Source organism: Anomaloglossus baeobatrachus, chromosome 5, assembly GCF_048569485.1.
Source record: "Anomaloglossus baeobatrachus isolate aAnoBae1 chromosome 5, aAnoBae1.hap1, whole genome shotgun sequence".
NCBI lineage: Eukaryota > Metazoa > Chordata > Amphibia > Anura > Aromobatidae > Anomaloglossus > Anomaloglossus baeobatrachus.
In genome coordinates this window covers 253994841-254009180 of record NC_134357.1, presented here as the reverse complement: position 1 = coordinate 254009180, position 14340 = coordinate 253994841, and the positions used below count along the sequence as shown (strand labels likewise).

Sequence of the window (14340 nt, the reverse complement as noted above, 5' to 3'; positions counted from 1 at the left end):
GTAACCAAGGAGGGTGGATACTGTGCAGAAGGGCAGATTGCACAATACTCTGTGACGACCTGATAGGCCAGGGCGTCACAGAGGCAGGGTCTGTGGTTCCAAGTGTTTTTACTCACAGGTTGTTTAAGCACTGCCCAGAAGTGCCGTTCTCTGCCACGATGGGCTCCAGCCAAACCCGGATCCGTTGGCGGTCACCGCCGATGCCCATGAAAGTCTGAAAGTCGCTATCCAGAACCTGGGCCGATCCTCCTGCTCCAAGCCACAGGCCCACGAAGAGAGAGAAACACTAACTCCAGTTGTCAGTGCTAATTGTTCTCCCAAGCTGTGCCCAGAAAGGTTCTGTCTAAAGTTTTATGGTTGCACCTACTTCTACCCCATTTGGTGCCCGCCCTCGATGGTTGTCCTAGCGACTTCGTGATGGCTGGCTCCTCTGTCTTCCCTAGCCCAACCCCCTGTGAGTAAGCACCTGCTGTTGTTTGTATGTATGTTTTGTGAAGGCACCGGCAGGTTAACCCCCTCCTGACCCGGAATAGATATTACGCCATAAAAGTGGTGTAATACCCTGTGGCGCCTTAAGCTTAAGGGTGCCACATTAGCATGCTCGAGGCAGCAGTCGTGGGCGCTGGGCTTGGAATCTTCAACTCGGCATGCTACAGACAAGGGGGTTTGAGTGTGTATGTAAGTTTTACCTTGTCACACCGGTACTTCTTGACCACAGGCTGGCTTCTCATCGCCTGGTGCACACTGTGCAGTACCGAGATCAAAGTTATTAAGGATGAGTCCATAATGGTTAAAAAGTGCATGCACTTTAATTGCAACACATTTCAAAGACCGTTCCACTTTGCTTGCAACAGGTTTCAAACTTGGTTTCTCAAAAGGTATTAATATTTTAGTACAGACCAGCTCTGTCCAATTAGCCATTTTCCCTTCTTGGTATCATGGGACTCATTTTGTTTTATCGCTAACACACTCTTATACTGGCCACTGGAGTTCAACATGGCTCCACATGGCAAAGCATTCTGTGAGGATCTGAAAAAAAAATTGTTTCTTAGCTCTGCATACATTGATGCTCAGCCTTTCAGTGCTCCGACAATATGCTACACATTGCATCAAATTGGTCTACATGGCTGTCATCTCAGTAAGAAGCCTCTTCTGAGGATGATGCCCAAAAAAGTCCACAAACAGTTTGCTAAAGGCAAGTAGACTAAAGGCCCCGTCACACTAAACGACATCGCTAACAACATCGCTGATGAGTCACACTTTTCGTGACGTAACAGCGATCCCCTTAGCGACGTTGCTGTGTGTGACATCTAGCAACAACCTGGCCCCTGCTGTGAAGTTGTTGGTTGTTGCTGAATGACCTGGGCCATTTTTTGGTTGTTGGTGTCCCGCTGGGAACATGTCTGACACCGTATCAACAACCAGCAACTAGTTGGCGATTCAGAATTAGACGACGCAGGCGTGGTTTAGGCCTCCTCCCTCTTCAACTCCGATTGGTGGTCGCAACTAAGGACATGGATTACTGTAATCATGTCCTATTGTCTGATGCAACCAAGATAAACGTATTTGGTTCAGATGGTGTCAAGAGTGTGTGGCGGCAACCAGGTGTACAAAGACAAGTGTGTATTGCCTACAGTCAAGTATGGTGATGGGAGTGTCATGATTTGGGGCTGCATGATTGCTGCTGGCTGTGGGGACTAAAGTTCTTTGAGGTAACTATGAATGTCAACATGTACTGTGACATACTGAAGCAGAGCATGATCCTCTCCCTTCGAAAACTGGGTTACAGTTCAGTATTCCAACATGATAACGACCCCAAACACATCTTCAAGACAAAAGAAACTGAGGGTAAAGGTGCTGGACTGGCCAAGCATGTTTCCAGACCAATAACCTATTTAAAATCTGGGGGGGCATCCTCAAATGGAAGGTGGAGGAGCACAAGGTCTCTAATATCCACCAACTCTGTGATGTCCTTATGAAGCGGAAGAGGATACCAGTGGCTCCTGTAAAACTCTAATGAACTCGATGCCCAAACGAGTTAAAGCAGTGCTTAAAAATAATGGTGGCCACACAAAATATTGACACTTTGGGTACAATTTGCCAATTTTCACTTAGGGATGTACTCACTTTTGTTACCAGCAGTTTTGACATTATTAGCTGTGTTGAGATATTTAGAGGGCACACCAAATTTACATTGTTATACAAGGTTTATACTCACTTTTGTGATATGCTATACATAAATTAAAAAACAGACATGATTGTAGAACAAGGGTAAAAATGGGAAATCAGGAAAGACAGTGGCTACATTGTCTCTGATTTAACTTCAATGTTCTAAATAGTAAAGGCTATAGTATGCTATTTATAGAATGTCAGAATGTAGTGATATAAATGTAAAGATGACAATACCTGAAATGTAAACAACAATATCAATATTACTGATAGCAATGTGAGTGCAGGAAGTCACCAACACCTGATCTGTGTTTCACATATATGCTTCGTCTGAGGGTAGCTGCAAAGTGATACAAACTCCCTTTTATATTTTTAATAACAAATGAAGAGAAATTGATCATGTTTGTGAGGACTCAGCATCTGGCCACTTTTGTAGGCAGTTAACTTTTCTTAATTAGGCCAGACATATGGTTCCTTTGTTTGTTAAGGATTTTCATATATAAAGTATAGCCAGTGCTATACTGGCTCTAGGATGCTGAATGTAAGCACACCTTTTGTTCTGAGATTGGAGGTTTATTTCAGAAATATGTGCAAGTAAAGTTCCAACAATGCACTGCTATTTGATTGATAACAACTACAGAATATCTAATAGGTGGGTCGGGTTTTGCTATCTATTGCTGCCCTGTCAGCCTTCCTGGCCTTGGTAGATGCTAGACTGTATGGGCTCCTTCCAGGTATGCGTCATTTCTCTCATGTGATAAGGTCGTGTTCGAAATGCAGCCCATACAGTCTAATATATACAGAGGCCAGACATGCAGACAGGGCGAGAATAGATAGCAAAATCCGACCCACCTATTAGATATTCTGTAGTTGTTATCAATAAAATAGCAAAAAAAATACCAAAAGGTATGCTTAGATTCAGCATCCTAATGCCAGTATTGCACTGGCTTTACTTTATATATGAAAATCTTGCTGATTGTTTCTCTTTAAATCGAGAGAAGTCAGCCATTGTCTCATGTCAGACTGATCAGAGCCCTATTATCTATTAAATGCGGATAGTCTGTTATAAGTGTATTGCTTTAGCTTCTTTGAGTACATTATTCAGAGAAAAATATGCACTATTGAACTAATGACCAATGAGAGAGCAGTCAACTCCAAGCAATCCTGTAAGACCCAATACCCTGAATTGAGAACTGAGTAGTATAAAAGGGCCTTGCTTCTGTCACCAAGGGGATATTGTACATGACCTCTGCTAAGGAGCCTTGGTTCCAGAAGGGGAATCACAGAACTGCTTCACTTTTGATATTCTACATGGCTGCATCTTAGGAGGTACAGTTCCAGCTGGAGAATCACAGAGCTACTTCATTTCTCAACGCTTTGAGAACACAAGTTGGGACTGGCTACATATCTTGCTGTACTTCCTAAGCTTTTTGTTATCTTCTCACAGTGTGTGCCAGTCAAGAGCATGGTGCTGCTGGCTGGGATAGCTGGCCCTGGATGCCCCAAAGTCAATAAAATTCTAATCTTTGGTGGGCCAGCAGAAGGGTGAGACTATGTAGCTTGTATCATCTTGTGTTCTTGCTGGGTATATACGATATCTTTTTACCTGTTGGTGAACAGATAAACTCTTACCAATGTGTGGTTCCCTCATTCAATGTTGTCTGAGTAGTGTTCTGCACACAGGAAAGGAGTGCGGGCATTCAGTGGGATGAGCCTAAGTCCATCTGGTCTTTCTGAAGACAGCCAGGCCAGTGGACGAGAGCCCCCATTGACCCTCATGTCTACACATTGTTGCTCTTCATAGTTCCGTTATGTTATCACACCAAGACAACTGCCTCCAGTGGTGTAGATGTGACCCAATAACGTTCTTTTCCCAAGTAATGCTACAAACTAATTCTTGTGCAAACTCAGGCAAACATGAGTATGGGCACTCCATTTGTACGTTGTTCATAGTGCAATTGAAATCACAGCTTGGCCACCAGGAATGCGTATGCACATAGTACAAACAAAAATCCAAGGAAACTCACAATGAATGTGCGCATACGTATTATACACCTATTCATAGAAATGAAATTATACACTAATTATATATAATTATATCTATTGCCTAATATCAAATATCTTTTTTAATGTTATGTCAAATTAACAGATTAATTGAATAAATATAGATAATTTAAGACAAAATGCATATATATATTAGTTTGTGATAAAATATACAAACAAACATAAGGCTATGTGCCCACGCTGCGGAAAATGCGCGGATTTTGCTGCGGATTTCTCGCGTAAAAGCCGCGGATTTTCCAGAAATATGCAGCACAGCTACTCCCCAGCCATTTCTATGGCATTTGGGAAATGCTGTGCCTACGCTGCGGATTTTTCCGCAGCGGAAATCGTGCGGATTTCCGTGCGGAAAAATCTGCAGCATGTCAATTATTGTTGCGGATTTCTCCGCAGGGTCCCATATACTTACTTGCCTCACCGGAGTCACTTTCTCCGTCCGGTGTACAGGAGCGAGGTGAATCCAGGTACAGGAAGGAAGAGGTGGGCGGAGCCTGCACGAGCTCCGGTCATGTGACAGCCGGAGCTAGTTCAGGCCCGCCCACCTTCTCCTGCAGACGCTGAGAGAGTGACCCGGCTGCCGGAAAGCGAGGTGCTGCATGATGGAGGTAAGTATTAACTCCCCCGATCACTGCAGCACTTGTTCTACATTGAGGATGCAGTGCCGAAGCCATGGTACTGTATCCTCAATGTAGAATAACCGCAGCATATCCGCAGCAAATCCGCAGCATGAAAACAGACAAAGTTGTGCTGCAGATTTCTGGGAGCTCCTGCGGAATGTCCTGCAGATATATCCACAGGACACTGTCCCCGTGGGCACATAGCCTTAGAAATTCAGATATGGTAGTAAAAAAATGAATGAAGGAAAGTAGAATATATGTGACACACATGTTTATTATTCTATTTATTTTAATTGCTTATGTGACGCCCTGGCCTATCAGGTCGTCACAGGGTATTGTGCAACCTGCTCTTCTGCACAGTATCCACCCTCCTTGGTTAACGGATCCCAGTCCTCTGGTGTTGTTGACGGCTAGACCAATAAAAATCCTAGGAACACTTCCCACTTGAACCTACCAGACGCACCATTGGGGGGCCTGAAGGGAATAGGGCCGCCCACATGGGAGGTTGGTAAGGAGAAAGTGAGGACAGTGACAGTTGAGAGTTGAGGGTTGATAATGAAGGAGAGAGGAGGTGAAGTGACTCTCGTGAGGAGAGGCCATGTAGGAGAGCTCCTGTGTACTAGGTGGCAGACGTTGGTCTGGGCCTGGTAGGAGCTGGAACCCCGGTCGCAGGGGACAGTGTCAAGGGGCACGGACAGCCGAGGAGGGCAGCCGGCGGCCTTGAGCTATCACCGGGCAGGGGCCAGGGCACGACTGGGTACGTGGACCCTAGGCAGGAAAGTAGCTTCACGTGTTCCGGTAATTTACCCGATGGGGGTGAAGACTTCAAGTGTTATCCCCAACCCGCTCCAAAATCGGGGTGCTAGCGCACCGATGGGATATGACTTTCCCACTACAGTCCAAAGAAATCCTACACGTGAACCCTGAGATCAAGCTCACTCCGTTAGCCATACGGGCGAGCGGGACCCAAAGAGTTCTATACTGACTGGTCCAATTGAAAGTAAGGTGCCAGGAATTGGGCCACAGACCAACAAGAACACCGAGGGCACGGATCCAGGCGTGCTCCCCGCAGACTACGATGGTGCTCGGAACTTTGGTTTACAAGTTGTCGTGTGGTTATTCTGGGACTGAGTGAGTACGTTGAAAATCCCCTGCACCTATCCCTCAACGGCACCTGAACATCTCCAATCACCAACGGGCCCCCGGGACACAAACCCCCTACCCAGGAGGGGTTGAACATCAGGCTGCCACACCATCATCACCGGGCTCCCCATCGGCAGCGGTGGTCCCTCACATTACCACGCACGTGGGTGGCGTCACGAACTTTCTAAAAATCCCCCTGTACATAGCCCCCCGCTTTTTAACTCGAGTATCCGCGCGGACCCCCCGGGATCCGGAGACCCCTCGAGCCACCACGGCTCTGGACCCGAGCGGCTCGGCCGCTGACGTGGGGGCAGTACACTTATATAACACTATTATATTCCACAGCACTTTACAGACATTATTTGTATCACTCCCCATTGAGGCTCACAATCTAAATTCCCTATCAGTATGTCTTTGTGGGATGATACCAGGGCTGGACTGGTCAACGGTCAAATCTGGCTGGCCTAGTCGTGTGACACATTGAATGTTACACTGTTTTGGTGTTTCCCTTGTCTGTTTTTTTTCTGTGGTTTCAACATACTCCTGTCCCATCCCTCCCTGGGGGAGTGGGAGGGTCCATGCTCCTGAACTGGTCAGGAGCATGGCTAGCAAACTTAGGACTCTCCACCATTAGGAGTATCCCTGAGAATAGGGATAGCATAGCACCCTCTTGCTTGAGAGACAGCTTAGGAACCCGGGTTCTAAGCTATCCCAAAGTTATCATGACATTATAGCTGGCACGACTTTATATTCTAGCATGGACCCAGGCAAATGTAGACTTTGGCTCTCCAGGTGGTGTACCACCCCACTCTCAGCAGCCGACGCTGCTCGGATCCGGACCTTCTGTGGGTGGCTCGAGGGTCTCCGGACCCGGGGGTCTCGCGGTCACTTCAATTGAAAAGGGGGTTATGGTGTATGGGATTTTGGAAAATTTGTACGTGACGCTACCCACGGTATGTGGTAAATGGTGTACCACCGCTGCCGTTGAGGGGACTCCCGGGGGCGTTGGGCTGGGAGCTGGATATTATTAACCCTCCGTGGGTAGGGATGGATGCCCCGGGGCCCAGTGGGAGTTGTGGTGGTGGCAGGGATTACAGGGAGCAGGAAACTCACAGTTCGGTTGTCCTGGTGTTGGATGAGGCTGCTTTCATGTGTAGGGTCAGGAAACACAGAGTCCAGTACTTAACCAGAAATTGCCGGTGTCCGTAGGCCTTTGGTACGGGGGTGTTCGGATTCCACACCCGGTACAAGAAGCAGGTCCCTCTCTCTTTCCTGCACTCCAGCTAAGAGTCACCTTCTCTGTTTCGGACGGGGGAAGTCCTCTCTTTGCACAAGTCCAGGGTCCCTTGCACACTACTGGCGGGCCACTACCCTGTCCCGGTCCACTACAGGTTCCCTTTGAGCCTACTCTCCACTTCAGCTCCAAGACTTCTGCTTTCTCTTGGCTTCACTTCCCCTGCAGCACAGGAGCCACAACCCTGTCTGCACTCCTCTCCCTCCTTCCACTGACTGACTCAACTCCTCCCCTCCTGCTCCTTTTGTTACACTGGGGGGGTGGGGAGGGTGCGGCTGCTTCACTCTATCAGTGTGGGATCAGGTGGTACCAAGGAGGTTTAACTCTTTCTGTGACTACCTGGTTTTGCCACCAGGGCGTCCCAGTAGCCTAATTAATAGGGGCAGTACAGCAACAAGTGCAGTCCACCACACTGGCGCAATCTGTTCTAGTCGCTGGATCATCGGAACCCAAATTTTCCTTCCTGGAAAGATTTTCAGGGGAACACAGTCGGTTTGTTGCTTTTAAAGAAGCATGTAAGTTGTACTTTCGTTTACATCCCCACTTCTCTGGTAGTGAGGAACAGCGGGTGGGCACCCACAAGCATGGGCGTTTTCTTTGTCCCCTGAGTCACCGGTTCTTTTGTAGGTGTATGGGTTTTTCTGTGCACTCGGGCTCATATATAATTGTCGCAGGCGGCGGGGCGCTGCGCTCGCTAACGCTCGGGTCCGGCGCTGCTGCTGCTGCTCGGTGGCTCGAGCGGTGGGCCGGATCCGGGGACTCGAGCGGCGCTCCTTGCCCGTGAGTGAAAGGGGGTGGTTTGGTTTGGGGATTTTGTCCGTGACGCCACCCACAGTTGTGGTGAAGTTGGGACACCACCGCTGCTCTGGACGGGGATCCCGGGAGCGATGACAGAGAGCAGCCGAGATGTTTCTCTCCCCTCCGTGGGTAGGAGGTTTTGGGGGTCCCGGGGCCCGGTGAAGATGACTGTAAGGTGGATGGCGGGGTTTTGTGAGGTGCAGGGTCACGGGGGCAGCGCAGTGCCAGGCGGCACGGTAGTACTCACTCAGCCAATGACGCAGACGGAGTCTCTGATAAAACAAACGGCTGGATGGACGGGTCCCGCAGCCGGCTGCGATGGTCACTCCCGGTAGGTTGGCGGTGACTGTCTCTCCCTGCACCTGTAATGTGTCTTCGGCTCTGATGGCTTCCCACCGATAACCCGCTCCCCAGCGGTGTATATGCCAGAGGAGCCCCTTTTTGCCCGCAGGCTCTGGCCCTGGGAACTCTAGCTGTGGCGGTAGCTGTATTTCCCTTCACAGTTGAGCGGTTGCCTTCAGTCGGGTCTTTGCTGCTGGGAAACCCCGGACGTTCCCGTCGCTGACGGATTTGACCGGTTTAACGGCGACTCCAAGCCTGGTCGGGGTCCATAGGCCCTGCCGAATGGTGCTGGCTTCTCTTCGCTCCCCGGTCCGGTACCGGCGGGCCACCGCCCGTCCCTGGTCCTTACGGTTGTGCGTCAGTTGGCCTCGCCTGCAGACGGTCACCACCGTCTGCCAACCTTGCTCTTAGGTGCCCGGGCCACATACCCGGACACGGTCAGTCTGCTCCACTACCACTTCACTCCTCTCCTCTCACTTTCCCTCACCGTTCTCCACTGCCTTCTTCCTGCCTCCAGGACTGTGAACTCCTCAGTGGGGGGGCCAACCGCCTGGCTCCACCCCACCTGGTGTGGACATGAGCCCCTGGAGGGAGGCAACAAGGATTTGTGTGTGACTGATGTGCCTAACCGGGGTGTGGGGTGTGTTGTTGCAGTACCTGTGACGTCCTGGATTGTCCAGGGCACCACATGATGACCCAGACAAATTATCTTTAGCTAAGTCTAAAATCTGTTGACTGCAACAGGGGAAATGTCCTGCAGAGGACTATTGCACCAAGTTCCGTCCTTGTCCATGGACACTCAGGGGAACGACCCTGAGCTCAAAAGTCCCTTTTTTCCAGGGTATGTCCGACAGGATTATGGAGGCATTGGTAATGTATAAAACTCCTCTTTCTATTGATTTTGCCATGTCTTTAGTAATACGTATTGATAGCTGTTTTCGGCAGAGGTCTCTTAATACTAAGGTGTCGCACCTGTTTCTTTTTGTTCCTTTTTACTTTTTTCTTCTATCCTGGGTCTAGTGGTTCTAAATCCATTCTTTTGTTTATCTCTTTAGTCATCCATACCAATCTATATTAAATGGATTCTCTTTCCTGATCATGTACCACTCCATACTCTGCATGATACTGCTATTCTATACTGCTATTGATAATAATGATGTAATTTTTCAGTCCAGTATTTAGAACTTTGGTTCATTTGTTTCGTTCACTTACTGGTTTATGTACCTATTTCCAGCTGCACCTTTTGTACAATGTTTTTCATATCTTATACATAATACTAAAATTCAGGAATCCGACACAGCATCTTCATAAAAAACTAATTTTATTATTCCACTAAAACCCAATTAAATGGACAAGACACGTTTCGGGGACTCCCTTGTTCACAAGGGATTATGAACAAGGGTGTCTTCGAAATGCGTCTTGTCCATTTTATTGGATTTTAATGGAATAATAAAATTAGTTTTTTAAGAAGATGCTGTGCCGGATTCCTAAATTTTTGTGCTAACCTCTTGGCTGGAGATTTTCCATGCACCGTCTATAGGACTTCCAAGCGCATATGGAGAGCTGGATTTAGGAGGATTCCTCCACCTGCTTTTGTGTGTCAACTTATACAAAATACTGAATAGTTAATCAATATTTATTAAAGGCAAAATCATTAAAGTGCACAGTGCAATACATAATGACATATAATATTAAACATATCAAAAGAGGATGGGGGACATGATGTATACAAAACAAATGCCAGGTACAGACGAAGGAAAAATGCTCACAAAATGGGGGCTCACATGTAGCCTGACACTGGGAGTAAAAGGAATAACCAAGTAAGAATCAGGAAATCCGTAAACGGGTTATGTGTGCCTGTTTAACAGGGGTAAACCCTGTAGGAGAATGAACCATACACCAGGAATCAATCGGGAAAAACCAAAATCAGTTTGTATATGCCTGTTAACATAGGTCCTAGGTAAATGTCTCTTTTACGGGCATTTTGCCACGTTCCTGCCAGACATCTCACCTAACCCCAGATGTTTATACCCTATCCCTTGGATTACTCTTTCACAGGTTTACCCCTGTTAACAGACATTTTTAATCTGCCTAGGGATTTCCTGATCCCCCACAGGGTATTGTTTACTTCCCAACAGGGTTCACCCCTGGTAACAGGCACATATTATCTGCTTAGGGACTCCTTGATCTACACCTGTTGTATTCTTACTGTCCTACAGGGCTTACCCCTGTTAACGGCTACATTATAACTGTTTTGGTATATCCTGATTTTTACCTGTTGTAGTCAAATTTTCCCATAAGGTTTACCCTTGTTAAGATACCTGATACATGGTTTATTTTTCTACAGGTTTTACTCCTGTTAACAGGCATATACAAACTGATTTGGGTTTTTCCCGATTGATTCCTGGTGTATGGTTCATTCTCCTACAGGATTCTTACCTGGTTATTCATTTTACTCCCAGTGTCAGCCTCCTATTTTGTGAGCATTTTTATTTTTCCTTCGTCTGTAGCCGGCATTTATTTTGTATACATCATGTCCCCCATCCTCTTTTCATATGTTTAATATTATGTGTCATTATGTATTGCACTGTATAATACTGTATGACATATTGTTATGATTCCTGTATTTTTCTTTTTCCTTTGTATTTTATTTTGTAGTTTGATAAAGGTCTGATGTAAGACCGAAATGTCACCATTTTTATGCAAATAAAATTCTGTAGTTATCCTTTCTCAAGGAGTGCCGGATTTCTGTTTACTTGTTCTTTGTATTCATTATAGCTTCTTTCTTGTGCTCACAGAGATCCCCAGTAGGTGGTGTCCTCTCTCCTTGTGAACTGAACCCTCTATCAGACACAATGTGGAGAGGAAGGCCATGTAGCCGAAAAATATGGTGTATGAACTGCTCAGTGAGAACCGGGGCGAAAGGGAAAATGGTGAGCAGTGTAAAATGGGCCATTTTAGAAAACCTGTCCACCACAACCCAGATGACGGTACAGCCAGAGGACTTCGGCAGGTCTGTGATAAAGTCTATGCCAATGTGTTGTCATGGAGCAGATGGCACTGGTAAAGGAAGCAGAGGACCAGCAGGAAGCATCTTTGGAGTCTAATTTATAGCACAAGAGGGAAAGATGAGACAAATTTCAGAACGTCCTGTCATAATTTAGGCCACCAGTAATGCAGAGAGATAAGCTGCAGAGACTTCCTCTGACCGATGTGGCCCGCTAGTCTTGAGGAGTGCCTCCGCTGAAGGACACATTCTCTATCAGCCTCCGCGGCAAACGTTTTAACTGGGGGAACTTGATGCACGTCAACTGGGACCACCATCAGCTTGGAAAGCTCTATAATGTGCTGGGGCTCCTCCTACTGGTCCACCGTCAGGAACGACTGAGACAGCGCATTGACCTTGACGTTCTTCTCGGCAGGACCGAAGTGCATTAGAAAATCAAAGCGGACGAAGAACAACGACCATCGGGCCTGTCGTGGGTTCAACTTCTGAGCCGACTGAAGATGAGACAGGTTTTTGTGGTCAGTGTAGATGACGACTGGATGCACCTGTGACGCCCCTGAACTAGTCAGGGTGTCACAGGGTACTGCACCCCCTTTCACTTCTGGTGCAGGACTCAACCCCTCATGGTTCTGGGATCCTAACCTTTGGTATTTCTTCATCAGCATGCAAATCCTAGTCACACCTCACACCACACCCTGTCAGGCACACCAGTGGGTGGTCTAGCTGGAACAGGGACACTCGCCTAGGGGTCAGGCAGAATGGTGGGAGGGAGCACAGCAAGCATGTGTACAGGACTGTCGCGATGGGATCACTCTACCCAAGTAGATTAGATGTGTAGACAATACATAATGAAGAACTAGGTGCCATGGTAGATTGTAAAGGTAAGCTATAGATCATACATAATATGGTACCCTCCACCTAACAAAGAATATGATAATGTTAATCAAAAAGATATGCAAATCAATACATACATGCACCATCACAGATGATATAAAGAAGTACATAATAGATTACAGTAATTATAAATATGCATACATTTAATTGAAAAAATGCAATACCAATATTCACAATAATCCATCATTCATAGTTTGCCAGAAGATGATGTAAAAATCCACCGGGCACCAATAGTGTGTAATGTAGATGATACAGCAAAAAACAAGGGGAACACCCATGACGGTCAAATTCAGATTCCAATACATTACTATATGGAAAAAAAGCAAAAGAAACAAATAAGTAGAAAACATAAAAATGAGAAAAACCACCACCAAAGGACACACAATTTAAAAAAATCCCAAAAGTTGATCCGTAATAACAGAAAGGAAGCGAAGCTGATGTTTTCATTGATACCAGATGAATGTACAGTATTGAGTGTGTATATCCATCTGGTCTCCAGTTGGGCTCGGCATTGGCTAATCCCCTCGACCCGAATGTCGACCTCTAACAAGTCAATCCCTTTGACCTTTAGGAGGGTTCTATTAGTATTATGATATAACTTAAAATGCTTTTAATGTGGAGATGTCTGTAATCGTCAGATGCAGCCGACGTGCCCAATACGTGCTCCCTCATGCACACTTTCAATTGTCAAGTAGTCAATCCTACGTAGATTTTTGGGCACGGGCAAGGGGCATAATATACCACAGTTTTAGAGTTACATGTAAGGCTACTTTTACATTTCCGTCTTTTTCCCTCAGTCACAATCCGTTTTGCGATAGTGTATATGGCTGTATGCAGGTGTGTGTATGTTTATACAGCTGTACGCAGGTGTGTGTATGTGTGTACGGCTGTACGCAGATGTCTGTATGTGTATACGGCTGTATGCAGATGTCTGTATGTGTATATGGCTGTACGCAGGTGTGTGTATGTGTGTACGGCTGTACGCAGGTGTCTGTATGTGTATATGGCTGTATGCAGGTGTGTGTATGTGTGTACGGCTGTACGCAGGTGTCTGTATGTGTATATGGCTGTATGCAGGTGTCTGTATGTTTATACAGCTGTACGCAGGTGTCTGTATGTGTATACGGCTGTATGCAGGTGTGTGTTTGTGTACAGCTGTACGCAGATGTCTGTATGTGTATACGGCTGTACGCAGGTGCGTCCATGTGTATATGGCTGTACGCAGGTGTGTCCATGTGTATACGGCTGTACGCAGGTGTGTGTATGTGTATACGGCTGTACGCAGGTGTGTGTATGTGTGTACGGCTGTACGCAGGTGTCTGTATGTGTATATGGCTGTATGCAGGTGTGTGTATGTGTGTACGGCTGTACGCAGGTGTCTGTATGTGTATATGGCTGTATGCAGGTGTCTGTATGTTTATACAGCTGTACGCAGGTGTCTGTATGTGTATACGGCTGTATGCAGGTGTGTGTTTGTGTACAGCTGTACGCAGATGTCTGTATGTGTATACGGCTGTACGCAGGTGCGTCCATGTGTATATGGCTGTACGCAGGTGTGTCCATGTGTATACGGCTGTACGCAGGTGTGTGTATGTGTATACGGCTGTACGCGGGTGTCTGTATGTGTATACGGCTGTATGCAGGTGTGTGTGTACAGCTGTACGCAGATGTCTGTATGTGTATACGGCTGTACGCAGGTGTGTCCATGTGTATACGGCTGTACGCAGGTGTGTCCATGTGTATACGGCTGTACGCAGGTGTGTGTATGTGTATACGGCTGTACGTGGGTGTCTGTAAGGAGCTGTAGGCCCATCATACTGTGTATAGGGGAGGTGTAGAGGTATATTATGTATAGGGAAGGGGTAGAGGCATCTTACTGTGTATAGGGGAGCCATGGGAACATCATACTGTGTATATGTCGCGGGCGGGGAGGAGGGTGTCAGCACACTACGCTCACCCCTTCTGCTCGGGTCCGGCGGCCGCTGCTCAGTGGTGGCTCGAGCTGTAGGCCGGAT

General features: G+C 47.0%; 1 protein-coding gene across 1 annotated transcript in view; it reads left to right on the top strand.

The window, feature by feature from the left end:
• Positions 1 to 996: 996 nt before the first annotated feature.
• Positions 997 to 14340, top strand: part of LOC142312723 (glutathione S-transferase P 1-like) — a 116368-nt gene continuing 103024 nt past the window's right edge. The window contains exon 1 of the mRNA XM_075351712.1: positions 997 to 1195. Within this exon, the coding sequence (XP_075207827.1) occupies positions 997 to 1195 (199 nt within the window). The remainder of the gene's footprint in view (positions 1196 to 14340) is intronic.